Source organism: Naegleria fowleri (assembly GCF_008403515.1).
Source record: "Naegleria fowleri strain ATCC 30894 chromosome Unknown tig35, whole genome shotgun sequence".
NCBI lineage: Eukaryota > Heterolobosea > Eutetramitea > Acrasida > Naegleriidae > Naegleria > Naegleria fowleri.
In genome coordinates this window covers 34,636-59,753 of record NW_025407967.1, presented here as the reverse complement: position 1 = coordinate 59,753, position 25,118 = coordinate 34,636, and the positions used below count along the sequence as shown (strand labels likewise).

Below are 25,118 nucleotides of genomic sequence, written 5' to 3'. Positions count from 1 at the left end.
GCGACCAACAGCATCAAAATCCGCATTCCAATCCATCATAACAACAACAACAACCTCAAAAAACAAACAATAGACGCGATACAGATATTTCCGAATGGATCTCACCACAACTACTCTCCTGCCCCGAAGCAATAGTCTTCGTCAGGTTTCTCGTTTTGTATCATCATCATCGTCCTCTCTAACCGATCAATCACACGAACCACGACATACTCAACAACCATCTCCTCCTGAAAGTACTTTAGGTATCTTAACCGATCCGATCACATCCAAAGGTGAGCTTTTGCAACATCAACATTCACCACCATCACTCCGTCATGGTTCCTCATCATTGAATAGTCACTCTTCATCGTCTTGTTATTATTACGGTGGAAGTGGTGATGGTATGAGTGAATATTTGTCTTTATCTTCTTCATCGTGTTCATCATCATCATCGTCCTTCTCTTCGGATTGGTTGTGGAGATCGTCATTTCCGTTATCTCAGGCCTTCGGACCAACATCATCATCATCATCAATCCATCACCAATTATTTCCATCATCCTATCAACAACAATATGTACTTCCAACCACAAGTATTCATCTTAATCCATCCTTGACGAATTGTAATTCTATCATTTCAAATATTGTAGAATCATTTCATTATTGTATTATTATCGAATTTGAATTTTCGTATCCGCAAACATGTTTGAGTTTTGATCGGAACGGTACAAACAGTAGCAGCAGCAATGGTGGATTCTCATCGTGGCTTTTGGGTCTAGACACAAAGAGGATTCCATGATCATGCCATCATCCTACTTGGGTGTGGCACCATCATTTCCGAGTGGTGTCAAATCGGTGTGCTTTCATATTGTCAAGTGTGACGCCACCACGACAACAAATAATAGTGCTCTTCGGAAAGCCACTTCGGAACAACATGGTGACACGACTAATGAGCACGGAAAATCGCTCAATCATCACGATGGAAAATCGATCAAAAATCACCACATGAGCAGCACTTCCACCGCTGCCACAAATTCCAATGATCACATGAATGGTATCTCACCTCACACTCGCACCAGTCAAAAGGGATTGATCATTAATTTGGAGGAATATGATCCGTCGAGTACAGAAATTTTACAATGTGAACACTATACGCCCTATCCTGTACATTTTGTTTCTAATTTTTGTGAATTACTCCAATTGGTACGTATGAGATATATTTTGTTACTTTTTTATCGGATGTGTTTTTAACACCTTTCCTATTTTATGGCGATGATATATTTTCATGAATTCCTTTTTGCGTTTATGCCATGCTTATTGTATGATTGGCACTGGATTCCACCACCACTGCGACGACATTTGGCATGTTTTTTGTGTGGTTTTTTGTGAATACCTTCTCCGCAACTCTCCGTTAACAAATTCCCCGAAAACACAATTTTGATTGAATAATTTTGAAAAATACTATTTTGGTGATTCTGTGCATTTTGATTGACCAAATCCAACAACAACCACAACTTGAAACAAAACGCTCAATCTTTTGGTGGTGAAACTCTGTGTGCTGGGTTGACTGCGTAAACCTGCCCCTATATATTATATATTTGTATATATACAAATACTGTTCAACTGTTCACATTCATCATCAACAACAACCACCACAATACCATTCACACCAATTATTGTTGTTGTGACTTTTTGAATGTGTGTTTGAATTTGTTATTAATAATATTATTGCTTTGTGCCGACTCAACGAATCACACCATCACGAACGACACTTCAACGATAACAACCTCTTCATCGGTGAAACTCTGACTCCGATATATATTGAAAACGACCTCCACCACTTGTACCGGTACCACCACGAACACACCATCTCCAACCATTCAATCAATATTGTTCGTCATCATCGCCTTTTCTGTTCGAACACAATTTCCACCACAAAATAATTGAATTTTTCAATAATATATTGAAACTCTGCTCTGGGAACAATAACGTCGCGTTGAAATTCCGAAATTGAAAACACACAATATACATAATAGCTTGACGAGAGTATTGAACGAGAATCACTCACTCTGTTGCAACAACAACCGATCCAATCCGAACAATTATCATCATCCTCTTCGGCAGACCACATTCTTACACCAAGCAAATTACATTCTTGTTTCCTCTCTCCTGTCCATCATTGTTGCTTTTCAACGTCGACGGAACAACAACAACAGAACACCAACAATATCAACAACCAGCACTATCAATCAACACTTTCCTATTGCTCCAGTGTCGTCAATATTCCTCAACTCATTCAGGAACTTGCACAACGACATTGCATTCATATTGACAGTCTCTTTGAACGACCATTCTTTACATTAATTGAGAATAACCATTTATCTTATCAAACAACAACATTGTCTACTGCAGCAGTTTCAAAGGAAAACCATTCAATCCCCTCCTTCTTTCAAGGCAATTTCACAATGATTAAGAATTGCGAAAAAATGGCACAAACCATCCTCAAGCAAGTACATCAAAGTGAAGTGGACTCCTCTTCTTGTTCATCTCACTCGACTACTACTCCTACCACCTCTACTTTAGAATACCCACAACAAGAAGCCATGTTTGTTTCATCGGGGGCAGCATCCTCTCTATCATCCTCATCATTGGAAAACCAAACTAGTACTAGTCATGAACACGACAAGTCGTCGGACATGAATGGTAGGGTTATTGCGCTCAATCATAATGGCGTTGTTGATGCTTCAAGTGCTCTTACAAGTACTACCAACAGCAGCACCAGCTCCAACAGCAATAACAACAGCAGCAATGAACAACAACAACGACCAACGACTAGCTTTATATCCAAGCCTCTCTCCATTCATTCACCTTCATTTGAGCCTCCTCCTCATGTCTTGCAACAAACTATTCGGCAAGAAAGAGCCCTATTACAACAAGTCGACTCTCCCCTTACGGACGAATTTAAGACAAGTGTTGCAAGGCTTAGAGGATTACCATGGACTAGTACCATTCGTGATATTGCTGAATTCTTCTCAGAATTTAAGCTTGCCAAGAGAGATCCTTCCCTCAGCAATTTGGAAGAACAGATACAAGCAGCGACCGCAGAGTACTCTACAATGACCTACTATCCGTCCCATATTGAGAGTAGTATGCAACCACTTGAGCATTCTGAGAATAGCCCTAATAGTTCCACCTCCATCACAATGAAACGCCCTAATAGATCACAGAAAAGTAATGCTCATGCTGGCAACAATAATGGTTCAACTCATTCTAGAGGAGGCAATGCTTCAGCAGTATCGAACACTCCTAGTCAAACTTCTCCCACCACCACAAACACTTCTGCTACTCTTCCCTCACCACCAACCTATGCTGATGTTTTGAAGGGAATTTCAGTACCATCATCAAGTGCAACCTTCTCCTCTAATGCTACCTCCTCATCTGCCACACATCACTCTTCTTCATCGCCATCAACATTCTCGCATTCACCAACCACCTCTACTACTCCTCAACAACAAGACTCCTCACCAACCAGTCATTCACAACAACAACCATCAATCCTCACGATTCGTAACAATGAATGGACCTCAATGGATTCATCTTCAACAGCAGCAGTATTCGACTCGTCAACCACAGGTCAATCCACACAAGTAGCAGTAAGACAATACACATTACCAATTGAACTTGTTAAGGAATTGGACATTCTTCTCATGCTTAATTATTATGGAAAATCAACAGGTGAAGCCTATGTTCGTTTTGAGTCTGATGAAGAACTTGAGAGAGCAAGAAAGACCATGGACAAGAAGAATCTTGGCAATCGATACATTGAGATTTTCAAGAGCACAGTGGATGAGATGGAACATTCAAGAAAAGTTCTCGAACGTAATTTGAAGAATTTGAACAACTCAAAAATCCTCAAGATGCGCAATGTTCCCTTCTCTGCAACCGAGGAAGAAATTGAAACATTCTTTTCTGGACTTACCATTGCAACAGCTCCCCTCTATAGACAGAGTCATCATTCTCATGCAGGAGTTCCAAGTGGTAATCATCATCATGGCAAAGGAACCACCTCCTCACTTCTCATGAATGGTGGCGAGGAGCCAAGCACAACAACTACCAATCTCAACTCTGCTACAGATGAAAGCAGTAGTAGCAGCAGAAGCAGTCAGAGTGGTATTGGTGCTGATGAAAGTAAGAGCGAGTCACCACAAGAACATCGTGACCACGATGAACACACTCAAGAAGCAGCACGATCTCTTTCACAACAATCTTCCATGCCAACTCGTAGAAAAATCTTTTTCGTCATTAATCCAATAACAGGAAAGAGAACTGGTGAGGTATTTGTTGAATTTATTTCTCATGAACAAATGGTTCAAGCTGCCAAGAGAAATAAGGAAAAAATTAGAAATCGCTACATTGAATTATTCCATAGTAGTATTTCAGAGTTACGAGCTTCCCAATACTATATTCAACAACATCAACAGTATTACCAAACAAGACCACAACAACATCCATATCTGACCTCTACTAATTACTATCCGAGAAGTTCGACTATGAGAAATCATTATTATCCAAGTCATAATTACTATCAAAACAGAAATAGTACTAATAATGGTACCATGATGATGAATGGAGGCCAGAACATTGTCTCTCCATCCGAATTGAAACCAACACATTCAACAAGTTCAACAGAGGCATCATTTATTGTCAAGATTGAAGGCCTTCCTACTGACTTTGAGGAGGATCAAATAGCTGACTGGTTGAATGGTCTTAACATTGCTGATGCTGGAATTCATCTCATATTTGGTGAGGATGAACACTCGACTGGTGAAGCCTTTATTGAATTTGTTGATGAGGAGAGCTTGATGCGAGCGCTCGAGAGAGATCAAACCACCATCACCTCCACTGAGGAGAATCATGAGACTGGCGAACAACACAACGAAATAACCTACACTGTGAGAGTTCTCAAGAGTGACCGAGCTGAAATGCTTGCCGTTTGTGGAATTGAGGACGAAACTACAGAAAATCAAGAAGAACAGCCACAACAAGAGGAAGAAGGAGCCAATGCTCCCCAAGAGACGACCACTCTCCATGATGTCAATACTCTTGAGACATCAAATTCTGGCGATGCAAGTCAACAAGAAGCTCCACAACACCAACAACCTTCACGTGTAGGTTTGCAATACAGTACACATCAACACTCAACCTATCGCAAGAATCCATACTATCATCGTAGAGACAACAATTATGGCTCTTACAATCCTGCCTACGCTGGAGGTTATTATCATCCAATGATGTTCATGATGCAACAAGCCCAATACTCGTTCAATAATCACAATAATTATCAAGTTTATGGATTGGATCAACTCATGAACACGAACGCAAATGGTAGCTCCTCCAATTCAACACAACCATTCAAATACAAGCTCTTTGAACACCCAGAGAGAACCCTCAAAATGAGAGGTCTCCCTTTCACAGCAACTGAAAAAGAAATTATGGAGTTTTTCAATGGTTATGATTTTGAGGAGGATAGTATCCGCTTCAAGATGGACTTTAAGAGAAATCGTCAAACTGGAATTTGTTACATTAGATTCAGAACCAAGAGTGAGGCAGAAAGAGCAGCCAATGAAAGAAATAGATGTAACATTGGCGATCGTTATATTGAGCTTTTCACCATTGTTCCAAAGACGTAATTTTATGATCTATCAAGACAATAATTTGCCTCACAATAAATAAAATTCATAACAAGATTGATAATTGCGGTGCACTGATGTCCATCTCTAGCTGTTTTTATCAATAACAGTACTTGGTAAATCATGATGATGTGAGGTTCTCTACTCGTGTCCAATAAAAATCATAGATCAAAGGTAATTTGAGGTATTGTTATCAAAGGTGTCCCACACAAACATGACGACACTTCAAACGTCAACACACAACATGGGTGACGAGTGATGTCTGCAGACACCATTTGGACATTTTCACATCAATCATCAACCCCATAAAAAAAAGCCAACAACAACAACTCTCCCATTTCCACCTCTCCACTTTCACATTACCCACAAAATGTCATCAGACCAACTCACACAACAACAAATCAAGGAATACAAGGAAGCATTTGCCTTCTTCGACAAGGACGAGGATCAAAAAGTTTCCAAAGCTGACTTGGAAAAGACTTTCCTCTCCTTGGGTGAGAACAAATCACAAAATGATATTAGAAAGATGATTGAAGAATGTGATTCCTCTCGTACCGGTTTTATCACTTTTACAGAATTCTTGACCGTTCTTTCACAAAAGTTGAAGAACACGTAAGTTGATAATATATTGAGGAGTGGACTGATTCTGACTTTATTTGATGGTCAATCGATTGATTGATGGACAATTTTAATGATTTTCATCTTGTGTTTATCATTCGTTCGAAACTGGTCATAATCCTTCGTTTTTTTGTCATCTCCGTTTTCTCTAAACATTTTCACAACACAACCATACACTCCGTCATGATGAATGACCTGTGCACATGTTAATTCATCATCGCTATCACCGACGATGATGATCATTTCTCTCTCTCTTCTCCAAATCATTTTTCCAACAACAACAACAACAACACTCACAACATTTCAATTTTCACACTCAATGACGACGACAATTGACACATCAAATTTTCTTCTCTCAGTGATCGTGAAGAAAAGATCAGAGAAGCTTTCCGTGCTTTTGACGAAGACGGAAAAGGAACCATTCCAAGCAAGGAATTGAAAGATGCCTTGTGCAATTGGGGTGAGAAATTCACAGAACAAGAATGGGTTCAAATGAGAAATGAAATTGGTGCCAAAGATTCTGGTGACTTTGATTATGAACAATTCATTTGCAAAATGTTGAACAAGTCTCAATAAAAATCATATTAGGAGAGAGTGTATGTGCGCGACCATATACACAGAATAATTTTATTGTAAATGAAATGTTGTTGTTGTTTGGAATGTGTTTTCATCGGATAAAAGTTTAAATAGGTCTAAGAAAAGTTGTTGGTGTTGTTGAAATTCATAAGGACAAACAATGACCTCGTTCGACGAGAGAGACAATCGTTCATCGTCGTTCATCACCAGCGCTGACATCACAAAGACTAACGCGGTACATTTGTGAATGAGGTTGAAGAAGGGAATTGTCTCTCCTGAGAATTGAGAAACAGTCGAACTTCAAAGTTCCCTCTCTTCCTCCTCTCTCTCGAATTCTCAGCGCGAGGGCGATCATGAAAGTGCGCAACCACCTCTCAACAAGCCCTTCAGAATCTCTCTCTCTGAGAAGAAAACTCCATACAGCCCGACAACCAATTTCCATAAATTACCTGCTTTCTCACTTCTCAATCATCACTTTGAGGGAATGGGATTTCGGCAATTTCGCATTCTGATTGCAAGTGTTGTTGTTGTTGTTGTTCTTGTGTAATGTTATGGATTGTTTAGAGAGAGAGAAAAAGGTATAAAAAAAAGGTCACTCTCGTTGTTGTGCTTCTGGGAATATATAGAGTCACAATCGCATTCTTCGGATCATCATCATCCGCACAGAGAGTAGCAACACCACATTCATCATCATTCTCCGCAATGTCTTGTTCATCCTTGTTGACACCATCATGCTCCCCAATCATTGGACAAACATTCTCCTCTCTCAGCCTTGTTCCTTACGAAATTATCTATCAAATTTTACAATTTGTGGAATGTCCCAAAGAACTCGAACGTTTTCGGAGAGTGCATTCTTCATGGAATTTGATTCTCCATGGTCAAGAAGAGAATCGAAAGGAAGATCAAAGGGAAGGTTTCAATGATAATGTTGATGCGACTTTGAGGACCACTCTCACGACCATGTTTTGGAGAGAAAAGTTACAACAATCTTCACTTTTGAAATTTGTATCCAACACTTCTAGAATTTCGTCGAACTTGAATATTAGCATGGCAATGTCCTCCATTCCCTCTTCCGTGATTCTCCACAAGAGAAATCAATTGGTCATGCAGTGGGAAAATGACGATTGTATCAAATATTGGACAAGTAATTATTTACAAGTTCCAACAACAACCTCAACAATCACAACCACAACCTCCTCACCAAATGTCACAATATCCCAACTTGCCAATTCCCAATCTGAGAATAAGGTATTTCAATCGAGCTTGAAAATGAATGAATGTGGAATTCTGTTCATTGAATCAAGTCGTCACCTTCGATCTGAACAACAACAAGATCTTACATCATCCATGACGTTTCATCCTTTCATTGATTTTTGTAAAAGTACCTATCAAGACATGATTCTCCTGAAACAATTGCAACAAGAACTTTTGAGTGTGCATCAAACCTCACGAGAATATCACAAAATGACATGGAAAGATCCAAGCACTCCAAGTGCAGTGAATTCACCTCTCATTCCTCTTATTTTACCTCCTTTGAATCATCATCATCATGATCAACCATTTGGTACAGAATCGATCATCTCCATTCATAATCAACAACAATTAATTAGTTTGGAATTCATTTGTCACTATTTGGGAGTTCATGAAGAATTGTACAAATTACCAGAACGAACACTCCATAAGAGAATTCTTTTGAAGAACAACCTTAATGGTGAGAACAATCCTCTCACTTCCACTCCGTCCTCCTCCTACTCCTGCTTGATAACCACACCTCCTGCCACTCCAACTACTACAACTTCTAACGAATCACCACAACCTCTTTCATCGAATTTAGCAGCGCCTCATCCTCTCGTGGAGAGAACTTCCTCAACCATAGAATTTCAACAAATATTTCCTTCGGATCAATTTAATGCCGAGTTTTGTCAAGAGCTCTCTCAATGGATGCACCACTATATGGAACATCCTACTTTGATCATGTTGGGAGTGTCACAATTGAATCCTATTCCAGTTCTGATTGTTGGTGAATCGACGAGAGAATTTTCAGAAAAATGGAAGGAAACAAATTCATCATGTCCTCGAAATATTATTGGATTCATGACGAGTACTTTCCGAGTACCAGAATTTGCTGAATAAAACTTCCATCCTTCTTCAATCTTTTATTCATACAAAAGCATAATCTTTCATTTATCTCTATTTGTAAATGCCTATATTAAGGGACAAACATTAAAAAAAAATGAAAACTCTTTCAGCTCGCTCGATTGCTTCCTCAATCAATTCCTCATTATCTGGGAGAGAAGGTTCTAGTCATGATACCTCCGTTTCATCTTTTGGAGTGATATCTGCAAAGAGGTTTTTGAGTACAGTGGTGCCTTCTGAGAATGAGCAGCAAGATGATGAGCGAAATAGCGATTCCGACACCAGCAGTACGAGTAGTGGAAGGAGCACCAACGATTTTTTGAATGAGCAAGTGGATGATTTTTCGGATCAGTTGGAACTTTATCGTGCTCATTATGGCGGTGATTATGAGGAGGATGAAGAAAATAATGTATTGGTGGAGCTTCATTCAATGAACGGCCGTAAGGAGGATACAAAACATAATTTTGAAAATCAAGAGAGCAAAGAGCTCATTATTCGGCAAAAGGCTCCAGAAAGCGGCCATAATGTTCGACATGGACAACATGTTGAAAATGTAAACATTTATCAAAACAAAATATTAACTTCAACCGTGGAAAACAATTCCGAGGATTTGGAAGAACAAAAGCAAAAAGTTGAACGCCTCGTAAGATCTGCAATTTTACGAAGTGGAGACCGAAAAAAACAAATGAAAGACGTTTCAAGCTTTTCTGGGGCTCAACACAAAACTTCTCCTTTCAAAAATAACCGCATTAATTCAATACCGGGCAACTCACATTTCTACATGAACCCTCTCGACAGTTCTCTTTCTGAAGAGGAGAAAGACGATCTGCAAATCCTTATTCCCAAATTAAATTTAAGGGAAAGCACAGAATCAAAGCCTCCCAGCAATTCCATGGGCCCCATTTCTTCATCTGAAATCACTTCAGTTTCGCAAGATGAGTTATTGAACTCGATGCTTCAAAAAAATAAGGAACTCAAATCTGCTCTCGATAAAATAACAGAAGAGAAAAACAATCTTGAGGAACAATTTGTTTCTCAAGTCACAGAGATGGAACGTTATTTATCACGGGCAGAAGCACCTTCTCCGGTCAAGAAATCTTCGGGCAACCGATCCATGTCTCGTCATTTAACCAAAGAAGAACTCTCATCGATCAACTCAACCTTAAACATGAAAATTCCCAATGCGGATCACTCTCCTATTGTCAAGCTTTCTCAAACCATTTTAAGTGCTTCCTCCATACGACCCATAACAATATCCAAGAAAGACACACGACATTCTCTTCAACATTCAAACAGTTCAGAGCAAGAACAGGTCATTAATGAACTGCGAGACAAGATAAAGCAAATCAAAGAACGATATGAGAATGAAAAGATCACCGATCAAACGAGGATTCGTCTTACTCAAGATATTTCTAATTTACTGGATAGGTTGCTCTCGAATGACATGGATCAACATGAACCTCTCACGGACAGAACACGAAAATTGACCAATTCTCCTCAAGATTATTTAAACTCCACAGCCTCTACTCATTCCTCGCCGAACAAGATTCATACCCAATCAGTAAGCGAGATCAAAGAGTTGCTACTTCAAATAGAAATTCAAAATTCCATGATCGATTCTTTGAAAGAAGAAAATTGTCGACTGAAAGAAAAATTGCAACAGGAACGAACACGAACAAAAACAGCTCAGAAAAATCTGTCTCAATCAGAGAAGTATGTGCAACGGTTGGAAAAACAATTGAAAAGACGGGAAGTGTCACATCAAGAAACCATTTCAGAGCTGAAGAAAGCAAATGATCTTCTGTTAATGGAGAAAGAAGAATTGCTTCAACAGGTGCGTTTTTTAAGGGAATCCCTTCAAGAGAATACTCACTCTGTGTCTTCGATTAACGTGAGGGGTACGAGTGGAGCTGGAACTCATCCATCATCAACCTCCTCCTCTCACTGTGTCAAGTTATTGTCTGATAGCCAAAGCGAAATATCATGCTCAAGAGATTTCGACGAGCCAGTCAAGGATCTCACCTCCTCACCGACGTCGAAAATCAATCATTAGCAATGTCCAGGTGCAGTAAATGATTGTTTCGCATTGCAAGGTGTGATTCATTTGTTGGAAATAACATTCTTAGTTCGCTCACATGAGGGATGGACACCATCTTAATTGTTTGTTCTAGAGTTGATGCAAATTTTTGGTTGAGAACAACAATTCATCGGACTTATCATCCCAGATCATGATTTGGGTAAATACTGAATTTGTTAAAATAATTAAGGATGACTTTAAAACTAGGTCGTGAATTAATAGGTTCATTGATTTTAAACCGCAAAGGCAATTTTCTCTTTTATCATGGTATTTCCACCTTGTTAGCAATTCATCGTCCTTAATAAATTAAAACTAAAAATTAATAATAATTGAAAAAATGTCCAAGTTCTTCACCTATTGTTTCGTTGATGAAAATTTGGATCAACATGATTCCAATGAACCGATAGACACCATCACCTCTCTTTTGAAATTGAGTAAAGAAATAATTTCCGATCACATCATTCCATATTTTGATGAAAAAACTATCATTTCATTTGCTGGTGTGTGTTCCGAATGGAGAAGAATTGTCAAAACGACCAAAGTGAAAGGAGTTCAATGTTTTTCTGTTCACTACAGTGCCTCAAATTTCATGTTTCAATCTCTGAATGAAATGAGTGGATTGATCAAAGGTGACTTGAATGAAATATTCTCCGAGTTCTTTATCCATGGAAAGGTTGGAAACAAAAATGTTACATTTGAACGATCAGTGTTTAAAAGATTATTCAATTCGAAAAAGGTTGAATCATTGACCTTAGAGTCAACCAATATCATCACCAAAGATATTCCTTCAAAACATTGTTCAACACTCACAAATTTGAAATTGATTAATGTTGAAGTGAGTGAGGAAAATTTGAGAATTCTATGCACCAGATTGGAGAGACTTACAGAATTGACATTGATTGGAAATAATATTGGAAAAAGAGCTGGATTAATTCTTTCCAACTCAAAGTTGAAAAATTTGACACATCTTACCATTGGAAATGGGGTTGGAAACGAAGGGGCTGAATTCTTGTTGACATCTGACAAATTGAGAAATTTGAAAAAACTTGAATTTGTTGAAATTGCTGGTCCATATATCGATGGATCTGTCAAACATGTTCCACGAATTGACTCATCAAAGTTTCCATCACTTTGCTGTTTTACTTCACGTCGACATCTTTTGTGTAAAGAAGGAATAATGAATGTGTTAAATAGTGGAATTCCTTGGAAAGAATTGTCATTAATTTCATGTGAGACACTTGACGATGATTGCTTGTTGCATATCAGCAAGATTACTTCAATTGAAAAACTATGTTTGGCCGAACCTTTCGACGGTCGGACGAGTTGTTTAAAAGCATACAAATACCTGTCATCCTTACAAAACATGATTCATCTTGAAATTCGTTCTGACAATGATGGTTTGCTTGAGTTGTGTAATATGAAGACCAATAATTTGAAACATTTTTGCAACTATAGATCACAAACAACCTCTGAAGTCTCTGAATATGCAATTCAAAAATTTTGTGACACTTTTCTAAACCTAACTTTTTTAAAGTTCTATAACAACAATTTGGGATCGGGTTGCATGTGTCACATCTCTAAATTACCAAATTTGATTGATTTACAATTAGACCGTACCAATGTTAACATGAAGGATATCAAATATATTTCAAGAATGAATCATTTGAAATCACTTGTTTTTGGATCTCCAATCTCTTGTGAAGGAATGAGAGATATATGTGATGGTTCTCTCATTAACTTGACAACTCTGATATTTTCATATTCATCCAATGCTAGAAAGTTTGAGGAAATTGATGGTTCCTATTTATCCACATCTAATTTTCCAAAATTAACCTATTTGAGCATATCGAATGGACTCTTTGCAATGAACAATTTTTTGGTAAATCTTGCTTCTGGATCATCTTTGAAACATTTGAAGCATTTAGAATTGTTGACAGACTTGTTTCATGAACAGACATTACTTGACATTGTGAACCATTTATGTCCTCACTATTTGACAATCTATCGTAATTATGCTTTGAATTACGAGGAATTAAGGAAGAAAATAACATCCTCAACCAAAATAATTTTTTATGAAGAATTTCAATCAGACAAGTTTATTTCACTTCAATAAATTTGTTTTCAATTTCTTAATGAAAGGAAAGAAACTAAAGGGTTTGTAACTTCGATCACAACTTAAAAGACCAAGAATTTTGAGGAATGAAAAAACAGTAAGAAGTTCTTTACAAACTATTTCGTCAGTGTTGTCCGTTAACGCTTGTTGTTTAAGAGGAATGTGGTGATGATCTGCAAACATTTCCACACAATTCCTCGTAAACAAAATTTCACATTTGAACAATAAAGATATACAACAATGTTGTAATTTATTTGAAATGCTTTTCATTCGCATCTCTTTCTCGTGACTGCAGTCGATCCTATTTACATGGAAAAGATCATCATCATGACAGCAATCATTACTGAAATCACAATTGCAGCGCTATTTCTCACCATAAAGCCTGCAGAAGTAGTGCACTTAATTATTGTTCCAAAAAAGCAATCATGGCTACCAGTGGAACCTAAATTGAGCATATTTTGACAATTTTGATCACTGTAAGTCACCAAAGAATTGCAACCCTTATACATGTAAGAGCCAAAGGTTGTGTTAAAAGATGGAATACAAGCATCCAATGCAACAATAGACACAAGTGTTACATTTCCTGAACATTTTAGATCACTGTAACGGATTGACATGCGTTCTCCAACTTTTGGAGAGAGTGGAGCAGTGTTGGTGCAAGTGGTTGTGGTACTCAATCCACCCATTGATGGAGGGACATTGGTGGAGCAATTTTGAGGTTTACAAGAATAGGTCATGTTGTACTGTTGAACCAAAGATGTTCCATTACAGGTGAGAGATGGGAATGTTTGGATCAACTCATATTGTGCTTGAACAGGAGAAATGGTGGTGGATGAGAGAACAAGCAACACGAATGCAGCAGCAAAGCTCAAAAGGAATGGATTGGAACGAATAGAAACTTTCATTTTGTGTCTAACTAACAGATGTTTTTTTTTTGATTTGAAATGACAGATGGCGTTTCGAAAAGGGAATTTAAAGGACACCAACAAACAGTAAATGAGATGATAGAGTTGTGTTTGGATTTCATTTGACCGAGAATGGGACAAGCTGTTGTTAATTTAGTTATCATAAAACAGTAGAGGTAGGAGCAAATCAACTTTCCTTTTTGGAACATATCGAGAATGAAGATCACCAAACAGAGAATCTTTCTTCCATAATTAGATTATTTCACACGACTACTTGTCAATTTCAGTACTGAAATGAAATGGTTCTTTACTAATAATAAGTGACATCTTCAATGACAGGTAATATAATGGCAATATTCCAACTACTCCACAGACCAAAGTGACAAGTTGGAAATTCCTTTCATCTTTAAATAAGGAAATACATTGTCAACCGTTAATGTCACCAAATGTTGTTGTAGACCAGAAGGTTGATTGACGAACTCTTACAATAATTTTTAATTAAATTTTGATGCCAAATGGCTTCCTTGCCTTCATTGTGATCTCCTTCTTGCTTAAAACCTTAAAACTTGGGAATCTTCTGATAAGACTAATTGACAATAAAAGCAGAAAATCGTTTCAAACATCGAAAGTCAACCCCATTTGTTTCATTACTTTAAATACCAAACAACGAAACCATGAATCCCCTTAGAATGTGTTTCACAGGTCTATTATATTAATTTTTAATTCTGATTCGGCAATTCTTCTCGTTCTCATCCATGTGATATGAAAATTATAGATAAATTTAACAAATGAAAATGTAAAATCCTATTCTCAAAAACGGAGACGTTTTTTTCACAACCAATGTTCTCAATCTCTTCTTTTGAATATTTTAAAACAATTTCCCATTTTACTTTTCTCAAATCCAACTAAATGACAATTTTGATTTTTAATTAAGATATTAAAGTAAATTTCCAAATCTTTAATAACCTTAAAATCTCTTGACATTGTGTTGATCTTTGCAAATTCACAACAACAAAATGAAGACGAGCTTTCTCATGGTGTTTCTGGTTTTGGTTTTACTTCTTGGAACAATAGTTCATTTCAGCCAAGGATTATGTGGAGGATGGTGTATCTTTGATTATAACACTGGTACTTGTCGCATCTATGGATGTCCATGTACTTGCAACTGTTGGGGTCCATCCTATGCTTGGTGTTTCTAGGATGTTTCTAGGATGTTTCTAGGATGTTTGCAATGAAATCAGTTCATGGGATCATTATGTTGAATATAGAATATTCTATAAACAATATAAGGGTTTTCTTCAGAGGGAATCATTATTGTATATAAAGTCGTTAAACTGTGGAATCTTTAAGCATAATCATCTCCCACTAGTTCTCCAAATGTGGTTACAATATTGTTGTTCTTGTCGAAGAACATGAGCATCCTTTGATTCTTATGGTTGTTATAAGAAAGAGATCCAATCATGTCCTATCTTTTATTTCATCTTTTATTTCATATTCAACAAGTATCATTTACAAACGGGACAAACAAGGAACAAATAGTGGTGTAATTTGTGTGTATTCCAAACAATCTCGTGTTCCCAATCAATGTGATTCACAAGGAATCGATCACCATCAAGACTGCAACCATCAAGGACCATGTGGTCACAATTCCAATCATTCTACTAATACTATTACTACTACTTTTCATTGCAGCATCAAGGCATTGAATGTTCTTTCCTTTAAAACAATCAATATTCGTAAGAGGTTTCGTCTCGAGTTCTTGTTGACAATGATCATCACTGTAAGTCACAAAAGATTGACAACCCTTATACATGTAAGAGCCAAACTTTTGTTTAGAAGCTTGAATACAAGTATTCAATCTATAAATAAAAACACGCGATGGATTTCCAGTACATTTTGGATCACTGTAGAATTTTGTCATGTATTCACCTAATTGAGGTGAGTTTGGAAGAGTGTCAGGACAAGAAATGGTATAACTCGATTCACCAACAGAGTAGCAACCCATCTTCTGACAAGAAGAGGAGGAGACGCTGTAAATTTGGTTCAAGGGTTTTCCCTTGCAAGAATGTCCTTTGAAAAGTTGGATTAATTGGTGTTGAGCATGAAGAAGAGAAATGATGTTTGTGGACGAGAGAAGAAACAAAAAGAAGGCAATTTTTAATAGGAATGAAATGGAACGAGAAGGAAGCATGACGTGAATCAATTAGCAATTTGGTGTTTTTTAATACATTGAAAATGAGAGCAAGATGTTCCTTTTAGGTGCATTTAAATGATTTAGAATTGACAACATGGAGTATCTATGAGAGATGTGGAATTCATTAGACATTTTGACAGTGAGACTTGACTGGTGAGAGGGCGATGATCCTTAAAATTTTGAAACGAAAACAAACCTTTCTTATTATAGTCTTAAAATATTATTATTATTAGTAAAATTCAACCCAATCTGGTTGGACATGTTTTTATATTTAAAAATGTCCATCCCTGATTCGTTACCTGTTAATTTATGGACATCTTCAATATGAGAACACCAACCTCCTTCATGTAATGTGTCGACAAAATTGGTTTCAATGACGGTTCGATGATCGAAAGAACAAAATATACTTTTATTATCCCTGAAGGCTACGTAACTTATTGCACACCACCACTGGTATTCATTGATGTTCAATCCTCAATGGTGAATTAGCGAATGAAGAGACTATTTGTTGCTTCGAGTGTGCGGTAGAACAAGGAAAAAAATGCAAAATCATCGCTTTCAGAATAACTTCACATCATCATCATCATCGTGCAACCACTTTCCTCTCTCGATTCCAAATTTCGCACGAAGGAAGAGAATTTTCAATGAAAAAACAGGGCATTTAGTTTTGATGGATATGAATCATCAACCTCAACAAAAGCAACAAGAAGAAGGCTTTATTTCCGACTTGAAAGATGCTTCTCTCCGAAGAAGAAATAATCTTCTCATCCATAAGAATAATACTAGTAACAATAGTAACAACAATAATAATATCAATCATCCATGTACACACTCCGCCTCGGATGATCATGAAAATTCATCCATAGAACATGCTCTTTCCTTCTTTTCCCTGGACTCAATATGTGAGAGTTTCAATATTCCAATGACCCTGATTGGACGATACCTGAGATCGGAAGAGGCAAAAACCATCGTTTCATGTAACTTACAAACTCACCGTTTGAAACTATTGTGGATGTCTATGCTTAATCTCATGTCCAGATTATATGTAACGGTTTCAACAGTGCAAGAAAATTCAGGAAATCCCATCACTTCCTCCACCCTAAGAATGTATCCAACTCCGACTGCTAACGTTTATGTATCACCTTGCATTGCTCTCGTGAAATGCATGGCAAAACAATTGTACAAACAAATTACTGAAATTACTCTTGAAATTGATACCGTTCTGACCAGATTGAGCGAATTCAACAAGTTACTTTCAAACTTTAGTGAAACTAATCACTTTCTCATATCACAATTGTTTCGGTATTGTATGGCCTTGGAGTCGGGTGCTGCTGGTTCAGTAAACTCGGGCGCAGTGACAACTCCCCAACAATCATGCATGAAAACGACACTCATCAAAGAGAGAGAATTTGTCTCTCATTTTCAGAGAATACTCATCAAGAGGTTAGGATTAATCTTGAATGGGTTAGATTTATCGAAATGGTCGCAACAAAACCCTAAGGTCACTGCCAAGAGAGAAGACCACACCACTGGTATCAAAGTGCCTATGCTCAAGCAAATTGACCGTTTATCTGATGAGGATTTATTCGATTTCATTGCTTCTATTCAAGATGTTGCCCTGAAATATGGGGTCGGTATCATTAAACCTACCCCGCCTCCTCCTCCTCCTGAAAAGATACAACAAAGACCTCAAAGTGAGAAGATGAAAGAAACTACAACAACCACACCCCAGACGCATTCATTCATGAAAAATCATGAACCTACCTCTGTATCGACCGATAATAAGCAGCATGACCTGCCAACGATGTGTACAACAATGAAGAGTGACGATCAGAATGTTACCGACAATAACGAAGATGACCACCATTGCAAGAAATCCACCACCAATACTTGTAGAAATGATCACGAAATGGATCTCAGTGGTGACAGCTCAAATAAGGCAGAAGAAGAAATGAACAATGAACAGCAGGGACATTCTTTTGCAACTTCCAAAGCCAATCTCCTAACGGAAGATGAAAAGCACCAGAACATCATGCCCGCAGGTGAACCACCACGTCCAACCTCATCCACAATAGCCTCCACAGGTGACACAGCCTCAAATGAGCAGAAAGATCACATGACGACGATTTCTTCGAGTCCTCCCCTTTGTACTCCATCGACACCCTCAAGTGTCACACGACCCTTAATGACAACAGGAGTTCTCTCAGCTACTCCCATTCCAAAATCAAGTCAAATGATACGAACCACAAGCAACTCAAAAACCAATAGTGATGACCTTGATTTATCAGGAACCGGAGAGGACTTGTTACCCGAAGATGCCCTCCTGTTGCTGAATTCGAGGTTGAACTCGCATAACACTCCCGTGCTCTCTGCCAAAAAGAAGAACAAGAATGTACCGCTCTCATCATCCACAAAACAACAACACGCTTCTACGCAATCCTCGGCTGCTCGAAATCAAACAATGAAACGAAAAAAATCATCCTCTTTCACGGATGACAATGATGGTGACAGCGACGAAGAAGACGTGCCTCTTGTATCAATCATTCCATCCAAGTCCTCTGCTAAAACACATCATTCTAACAACAAATCAAAACAACCACAGTCTCGACACGACCTTAAACAGTTCAAAACCTTTGAGGACATTGATTCTTTGAATAGCCCAAACAACGAACAGCATCAAAATGACGAATTGTTCGACGACGATGAAAACAATGAATTCGATGAGCCCTTATACAGTTCAGGCACACCATAATGAAGAACAACATGATCTATAATAATGATAGATACCTCAAAGCTCATCAGTGATTGGATTATGACATTCAATTCTTCGCGCAAGCCTCACTCAGAAAGAAAAAAATGATAAAATTTGTGAATGCTCGTAAAACTTTTTGTTTTGAAAGTGGCAAGAATCTCTGTCCGAGCCATCATCAAATGATACAATTCGGTTTTCATTTGTCATCGGAATTAAATCAACAACATCAGCAAAAAAGCAAACGTTCGTTCGAACGTTTTATTCATAGTAGCGAAAGCTCCAACACTGCCCTTTCCCATAAATCATCACCCTCCTCCATCTCGAAAACCACCCACGACCATTACACCAATAACAAACAAAAAATTCCCACCTTGAGTAGTAGCATCATCACCCCATTCCCTTCTTCATTCTCAAAAACGCATCATCATCGCTCCTCTTTTCTCATCATCCATTCTTCTTCGTCCTCTCCTTGCCGACACATCTCTCAAAGCCTTGTCGTAAAAAATATGCACACTTTCTACGAGATTTTGCTCGTGCCCAATAATGAGGGAGAGACAACGATATCGTTCTTTACAAATGGAAAGAGGTATGTATTTTCTCGGATTGTATGTATTCAGAATAATCCCATCTTTTATGTGTTGTTTCTCTCGGCTCGACTTGTAAAATTATTTGTTTGTCATTATCATCCTTTTCAAATCACCATGATTTTTAATCGTGGATAATATTCTTTTACGAATCCACTTCGTTCTTTCTCTCACAATAGATATCTATTCAATTGCTCCGAAAATCTAAACCGTTTCTGTACCGAATGTGGAGTGCGTATATTCTCTAATTTGGATCATATTTTCATTCCACACATTTCACCAACCTATTTGGGAGGTTTACCAGGAGCAATTATTACGTCTTCCGAATTGCAACCCGCCAACAAACTTCACTTGTATGGACCTCCCAATTTGTGGCATTATTTAACATCATTGAGGCCGTTTGTGAAAACTTCAATGCATTTTAAGATTATGTTGAATCAAATGATGGAACATCAACTAGACCAAGATTATCTTTTTCATAGCGATGAAAATCTTACAGTACGAGGTTTACTGTTAAAAAGTGACCGTGCTTCAAGAGGAGATTACCACTCCCACTTACAGCAATGTGATTTTGGAGCGCCATTCGTATTACGAAATGCTAATGGCAGCTTTAGAAAACACTCGTCAAATATTGTTGGAAATTTATCTTGGGATTTTTCTCTTCTCAACTAAGAAGAATGACAACAACAAAAATACCTCGTCATCAAATAGCAGCGGTCGTGATTCTCAAAGTACAGACCTTTCTCCCATGAAAAAAAAAGCAAAAAAAGGAGAGTGAGGCATGTTATTATAGCTTTAAAAACCGCTTGAACATTCAACCATTAGGCGAGTTTGAAATTACTCAAAATGAGTCTCTCAGAGAAATGCTTAAACACATGCATCCAACCATGGCTGATTATTGTCTATGCTTTTTATGCAAGACTGCAGACATTCCAGGTAAATTTGATGCTGAAAAAGCCAACCTGCTTGGCATTGTTGGAGCAGACAGAGGAAGACTTGTCAAAGGTGAAACCATACAAGTGAACGGACGTACCATCAAACCTGAAGATATTATTAGTCCTCCAACACCTGGTTCAGAAGTACTAATTATTAATTGCCCTAATGAGCATTACTTGACAAGTTTGTTGTCAAACAAACACTTTGAAAAGTACATGAGCACGGTAGTATCGGTGATACACTGTGTTCCTCATCATATTCTCACAACTCCTCAATATCGAGAATTTATGGATAAGTTTCATAAGGAATGCGATCATGTCATTGTAAATGAAGACTCCTCAAAGGATGCCTCATCATTTGTTTCCTCCTGTACGAACATTACAGAGTTCAGTCTAGTTGATAAGGAATTATTTACTCAATGTTTAACACCGAATTACAAGAGTGACTCTGACTCAAATAGATCACAAGTCATTGAGCAGCATCCAAATGCAAAAGTGGTATATGGAGAAAGTTTAATGAGATACAATCTTATTCCAGTTCGATATAGAGGCATAGACAATAGCAAAGTACCGTATATTCACAAAATTGATCCAGAACAAGTTGAGCAAACCTTTTACCAAAATTATCCAGCCATTGCCAAACATTTGAATGACTACAAGGAAAGAGTTGCCAAGGAAAGTGACTTGAATCAGACCGAATCTCATCCACAAGCCAATATTTTAAAGAAATGTAGTGATGAGGAATTTGAAATAATTTTCTTGGGAACTGGTTCTTCTATTCCATCCAAGTATAGAAATGGTAAGTTGTTGTTGGTAGTGGTGCAAGTTGTTACATTTCATCTCACATTTTCACATTATTTCTCAATTATTAACACACGTGCTAACAATTCCCACAGTGACTGGTATTTTATTGAACTTGTTCGATCGTGGAGCAATTCTGTTTGACTGTGGAGAAGGAACATTGTCTCAAATTTACAGAGCATGTGGAAAAGAAAAAGCAGAGGCCATTTTGAAAAAACTAAAATGCATTTGGATTTCTCACTTGCATGCAGACCATCACTTGGGATTGGCACACTTTTTGGAAGAACGTTCTGAATTGACAAACGACAAGGTGGTCATTGTTGCTCAAAATCGTATCAAGGTTGCTCTCTCCGAATACATTTGTTGCTCGAGCGATACGAAGTTTGCCTTTGATTTTGTGCCCATGAAAAACATTACTCCTGACACTTACAGTCCAGATAAGATATTAATCGATCGTGTCTTGGCTCCTCTCGGCTTAAAATCAATGGTCAATGTACCAGTCGACCACACATGCAGTGAGGCACATGGTATTGTTGTGACTCATCAAAAAGGATGGAAAGTGGTATTTTCAGGAGATACACGACCTTGCCAACGCCTCATTGACGCTGGCAAAGACTGCACGGTGCTGATTCACGAGTCAACGTTTGAAGCTGCACTTCTTCAAGATGCTGTAAACAAGAAGCATTCATGTTCACATGAGGCCATTCAGGTTGGTGAAAAGATGAACGCCTATCGAACCATTTTGACCCACTTTTCACAACGCTATTGTAAATTCCCAATTGTGGATTCGCACGATTCAGATTATGCCATCAAAAATGTTGCAGTGGCACACGATTTGATGAGACTAAACGCCAAAAAGCTTCCCAAGATTCCTCGTGTGATGGAACTATTGAAAGATTTTTGGTCCATCATTGAATTAGATGATTCTGCTTTTATCAATAATCCAATCTCTGAAGATCAGGTCAATGATTAAACAATGAATGTGATGAATCTTTGCTTCATCCCTTTTGAATATATCTACACACGGGAGCGACTCGAGTTGGCATTTTGGATTCCAATGAAGACATTTGACTCACCTTCCGAATCCAATTCCAATAAAATCCACACAACAACATTCTCTCCCACCTATTATCGAATAACACTCTCGATTTGTCGAACGCCTTTCATGAACTGCGCAGAAACGAACCATCCACCAAAAGAAAAAATCAAAAACGCCAATCAAGAACATCTTTCACACAACCACGTCCATAAATACTAGAAAACCTTCTCACGTGCATCACAGCACACTCTTGTTAGATCATCAATACAAACCTTCTCATGTCCTCCTTGTCACCGCCATCACCAAGAACATTTGATCGCAATCGGAGTGACTCTGTTTCTAGTAGTGCAAGCTCCACCAATACAACAACTCCCTTCGCATCGTCATCATCATCATTACTCAATCCTCCTCCTCCTCCTCCTCCTCCAACAACAACAACAACAATTACTACAACGAAAAAGAAAAAATCTTCTCGAAAATTGTCTTCCTCTTCGAAAACTGCTGCCAATCATAGAAATGGAACCACAGCATTGGAATTTGCGGAATCTTTGCCCCACATGTCAAAATCGACGACAAGTAGTTCTATTCGAGTAGAACATTATCATCAACAACCTCACGACTCGAATCGTTATGAAAATATTCGAATTAATGAAGTTCAACCCTTACTTCATCAAGTAGAAATGGAAATGAATCAATTAAGAATGACAAGAACTCAATTTAAATTAAGCTGTAATTTGGTATTGAATATTATGATCTTTATTTTGAATATGGTGTTTTTGTGTTTATTGAGTTGTGTGTTGGCGTATGTCTTGTCACCAATTTATGTGAATCATGACGTTCATGAATTTCAAGTGGGAGGATCAAATTCAGTAGATTCTTCGAATGGAATTATTCCATTTTCAGCTGTTTCAGTGGATGGAAATGGACATGTGTATCAGGGATTTGGAATGGGATTTTCTTATTCGAGTGTTCAAACAAATTACTCGCAAGAGGTGACAGGCCAATTTCGAACTGTTTCGTTTTATCCTCATTTTGATTCTATTCTTGTAGTGAGACCAGAATATCAAAATAATATCAATGTGACATTTTCTGATATTCATTCGAAATCATTCAATAATGGTACTGTCATCTTGTCAAGTTGGATTCTAAAAGGAGGCAAACAATATGTACAACCCATTTACATTTTCAAAAACATGACATTTATTCCACAAACCATTGATCAAGTATTCATTCATTGCATTCATCATGTGGAAGAATCTCAACAAACAGTCATGATGATTCATGTGAAAAATACGGAAACGAAAGAATTATTTCTCTATTTATTGATTGGTCAGATCGAGAACGAGACGTCACATGTTTTTCAATCGGATCCAATTTTAATTTATAATTACACATTTCCATCTTGGCAACATTCTGTTGAAGAAGAATTAGCATGGAGCAATGAAAGAATTTTAGCAAGCTCTTCGATGGCGATCATTCTTAAAGATTCTCAGAAACAAGTTGGAGTTGTTTCACATCGATTCGATGACAATACGTGTCGATATTATTTATTTGATTTACAAACACAACTAGAGGCGATCGATTCATTCAAGGGATCTCCTTCTTCCTCTCCTTTCACTTCAAATGGTGAACCTTCTCGAGTTAAAATTTCACAACTCACTTTACAACAAGGAATTTCGTGTTACTCGGTCGATCTAACCACTCTTCACATGGAAGAAAAATATTCAAGTCGTGACGATAGATATTCAAGTAGTGACCAACAAACTTTGCAAACTTTATCACTCATTGCCACTGAATCGGTGGCTATTTTATTGAATGGCATTCAAATTTATTCCACACAACCCATTCCAACATGTCGTAAAGGTTATCAATTTTCAGAATTGTCGAATGGATACAAACCTGATCTCAATATACAAGTTAGAAATATTTTAGGTGGAAAATTTATTTTCTCATGTTTGAATAATCATGATGGATCTGTTTCCATGCTCTATGGACAAATCGTGACAACGACAAATAATTATGAAATTATGACAGGAACTAGTTTTTCAACAGTCATTCCTGGACGTGTCACGAATGCATGGCTCGTGCATTCCACGAAAAACGTTCTCGAGCCAGGTGTCAGAGAATATGATGTCTTTCTGACGTATGAATATTTGGAAGACAATATGAACTCTTTGGACGTGCTGACAATGCAACACTGTTCCTCAAAGTCTTCCGAACAAAAAGTGTCTCCACCAATGAAATCTTTTTATACCATCAAATGTACCACACCCACACAAACTCTCTCACATGATGAGTATCCAGTGTGCTCGACACCGTTCAAGCATCTCTCCTTTTCACCACAAACTCTTCAATACGACATTAGCTCAATAGCCAAATTTGGAGTGTTGTTTACAACATTGAGTTCAACAAATTTGTCACCCACCGCCATGCATGCAAATTTACAACATCCAAAATCCAAGAACAGCAACAACAACAACAACCTTCACCAATTAGACAACAAATATTTCGTTCTATCAACAGAATTATCAAATTGGCAAGGAGGATATAAATGGATTGGAATTTGCATTTCTTCAGGATCCTCATTTGGAACTGTCAAAGTGGCTCAAAGAGGTCTTGTCACATTCTCGAATATGCAACAAGAATTAATCGAAGGATCTTCCTATTATGCAAATATTGACGGAAGTATCACAAGGAAAACAACACCTTGGTATATTGGATA

General features: G+C 37.8%; 11 protein-coding genes across 11 annotated transcripts in view; 9 read left to right on the top strand and 2 right to left on the bottom strand.

Annotated features, from left to right (window-relative positions):
- Positions 1-94: 94 nt before the first annotated feature.
- FDP41_003674 (uncharacterized protein) lies at positions 95-5,666 on the top strand (the record flags this gene model as incomplete). Its single annotated transcript, XM_044707004.1, has 3 exons — positions 95-666; positions 756-1,179; positions 2,013-5,666. The coding sequence occupies 3 exons, from the start codon at positions 95-97 to the stop codon at positions 5,664-5,666; spliced, it is 4,650 nt and encodes a 1,549-aa protein (XP_044561734.1).
- A 370-nt stretch (positions 5,667-6,036) lies between these two features.
- On the top strand, positions 6,037-6,860 carry FDP41_003673 (uncharacterized protein; the record flags this gene model as incomplete). The annotated part of the gene is made up of 2 exons (XM_044707003.1): positions 6,037-6,278; positions 6,644-6,860. The coding sequence occupies 2 exons, from the start codon at positions 6,037-6,039 to the stop codon at positions 6,858-6,860; spliced, it is 459 nt and encodes a 152-aa protein (XP_044561733.1).
- A 702-nt stretch (positions 6,861-7,562) lies between these two features.
- FDP41_003672 (uncharacterized protein) lies at positions 7,563-8,993 on the top strand (the record flags this gene model as incomplete). The annotated part of the gene is made up of 1 exon (XM_044707002.1): positions 7,563-8,993. One exon carries the CDS (start codon positions 7,563-7,565, stop codon positions 8,991-8,993), a length of 1,431 nt encoding a protein of 476 aa, XP_044561732.1.
- Positions 8,994-9,093: 100 nt separating this feature from the next.
- FDP41_003671 (uncharacterized protein) lies at positions 9,094-11,049 on the top strand (the record flags this gene model as incomplete). The annotated part of the gene is made up of 1 exon (XM_044707001.1): positions 9,094-11,049. The coding sequence occupies one exon, from the start codon at positions 9,094-9,096 to the stop codon at positions 11,047-11,049; it is 1,956 nt and encodes a 651-aa protein (XP_044561731.1).
- A 361-nt stretch (positions 11,050-11,410) lies between these two features.
- On the top strand, positions 11,411-13,186 carry FDP41_003670 (uncharacterized protein; the record flags this gene model as incomplete). Its single annotated transcript, XM_044707000.1, has 1 exon — positions 11,411-13,186. One exon carries the CDS (start codon positions 11,411-11,413, stop codon positions 13,184-13,186), a length of 1,776 nt encoding a protein of 591 aa, XP_044561730.1.
- Positions 13,187-13,491: 305 nt separating this feature from the next.
- FDP41_003669 (uncharacterized protein) lies at positions 13,492-14,091 on the bottom strand (the record flags this gene model as incomplete). Its single annotated transcript, XM_044706998.1, has 1 exon — positions 13,492-14,091. The coding sequence occupies one exon, from the start codon at positions 14,089-14,091 to the stop codon at positions 13,492-13,494; it is 600 nt and encodes a 199-aa protein (XP_044561729.1).
- Positions 14,092-15,682: 1,591 nt separating this feature from the next.
- On the bottom strand, positions 15,683-16,282 carry FDP41_003668 (uncharacterized protein; the record flags this gene model as incomplete). Its single annotated transcript, XM_044706997.1, has 1 exon — positions 15,683-16,282. The coding sequence occupies one exon, from the start codon at positions 16,280-16,282 to the stop codon at positions 15,683-15,685; it is 600 nt and encodes a 199-aa protein (XP_044561728.1).
- Positions 16,283-16,826: 544 nt separating this feature from the next.
- Positions 16,827-19,037, top strand: FDP41_003667 (uncharacterized protein; the record flags this gene model as incomplete). Its single annotated transcript, XM_044706996.1, has 1 exon — positions 16,827-19,037. The coding sequence occupies one exon, from the start codon at positions 16,827-16,829 to the stop codon at positions 19,035-19,037; it is 2,211 nt and encodes a 736-aa protein (XP_044561727.1).
- Positions 19,038-19,543: 506 nt separating this feature from the next.
- Positions 19,544-20,293, top strand: FDP41_003666 (uncharacterized protein; the record flags this gene model as incomplete). Its single annotated transcript, XM_044706995.1, has 2 exons — positions 19,544-19,623; positions 19,801-20,293. The coding sequence occupies 2 exons, from the start codon at positions 19,544-19,546 to the stop codon at positions 20,291-20,293; spliced, it is 573 nt and encodes a 190-aa protein (XP_044561726.1).
- A 203-nt stretch (positions 20,294-20,496) lies between these two features.
- On the top strand, positions 20,497-22,330 carry FDP41_003665 (uncharacterized protein; the record flags this gene model as incomplete). The annotated part of the gene is made up of 2 exons (XM_044706994.1): positions 20,497-21,355; positions 21,453-22,330. 2 exons carry the CDS (start codon positions 20,497-20,499, stop codon positions 22,328-22,330), a joined length of 1,737 nt encoding a protein of 578 aa, XP_044561725.1.
- A 344-nt stretch (positions 22,331-22,674) lies between these two features.
- Positions 22,675-25,118, top strand: part of FDP41_003664 (uncharacterized protein) — a gene marked incomplete at both ends in the record, with an annotated part of 2,490 nt that continues 46 nt past the window's right edge. The window contains one exon of the mRNA XM_044706993.1: positions 22,675-25,118. This exon is cut by the window's right edge and continues 46 nt beyond it. Within this exon, the coding sequence (XP_044561724.1) occupies positions 22,675-25,118 (2,444 nt within the window).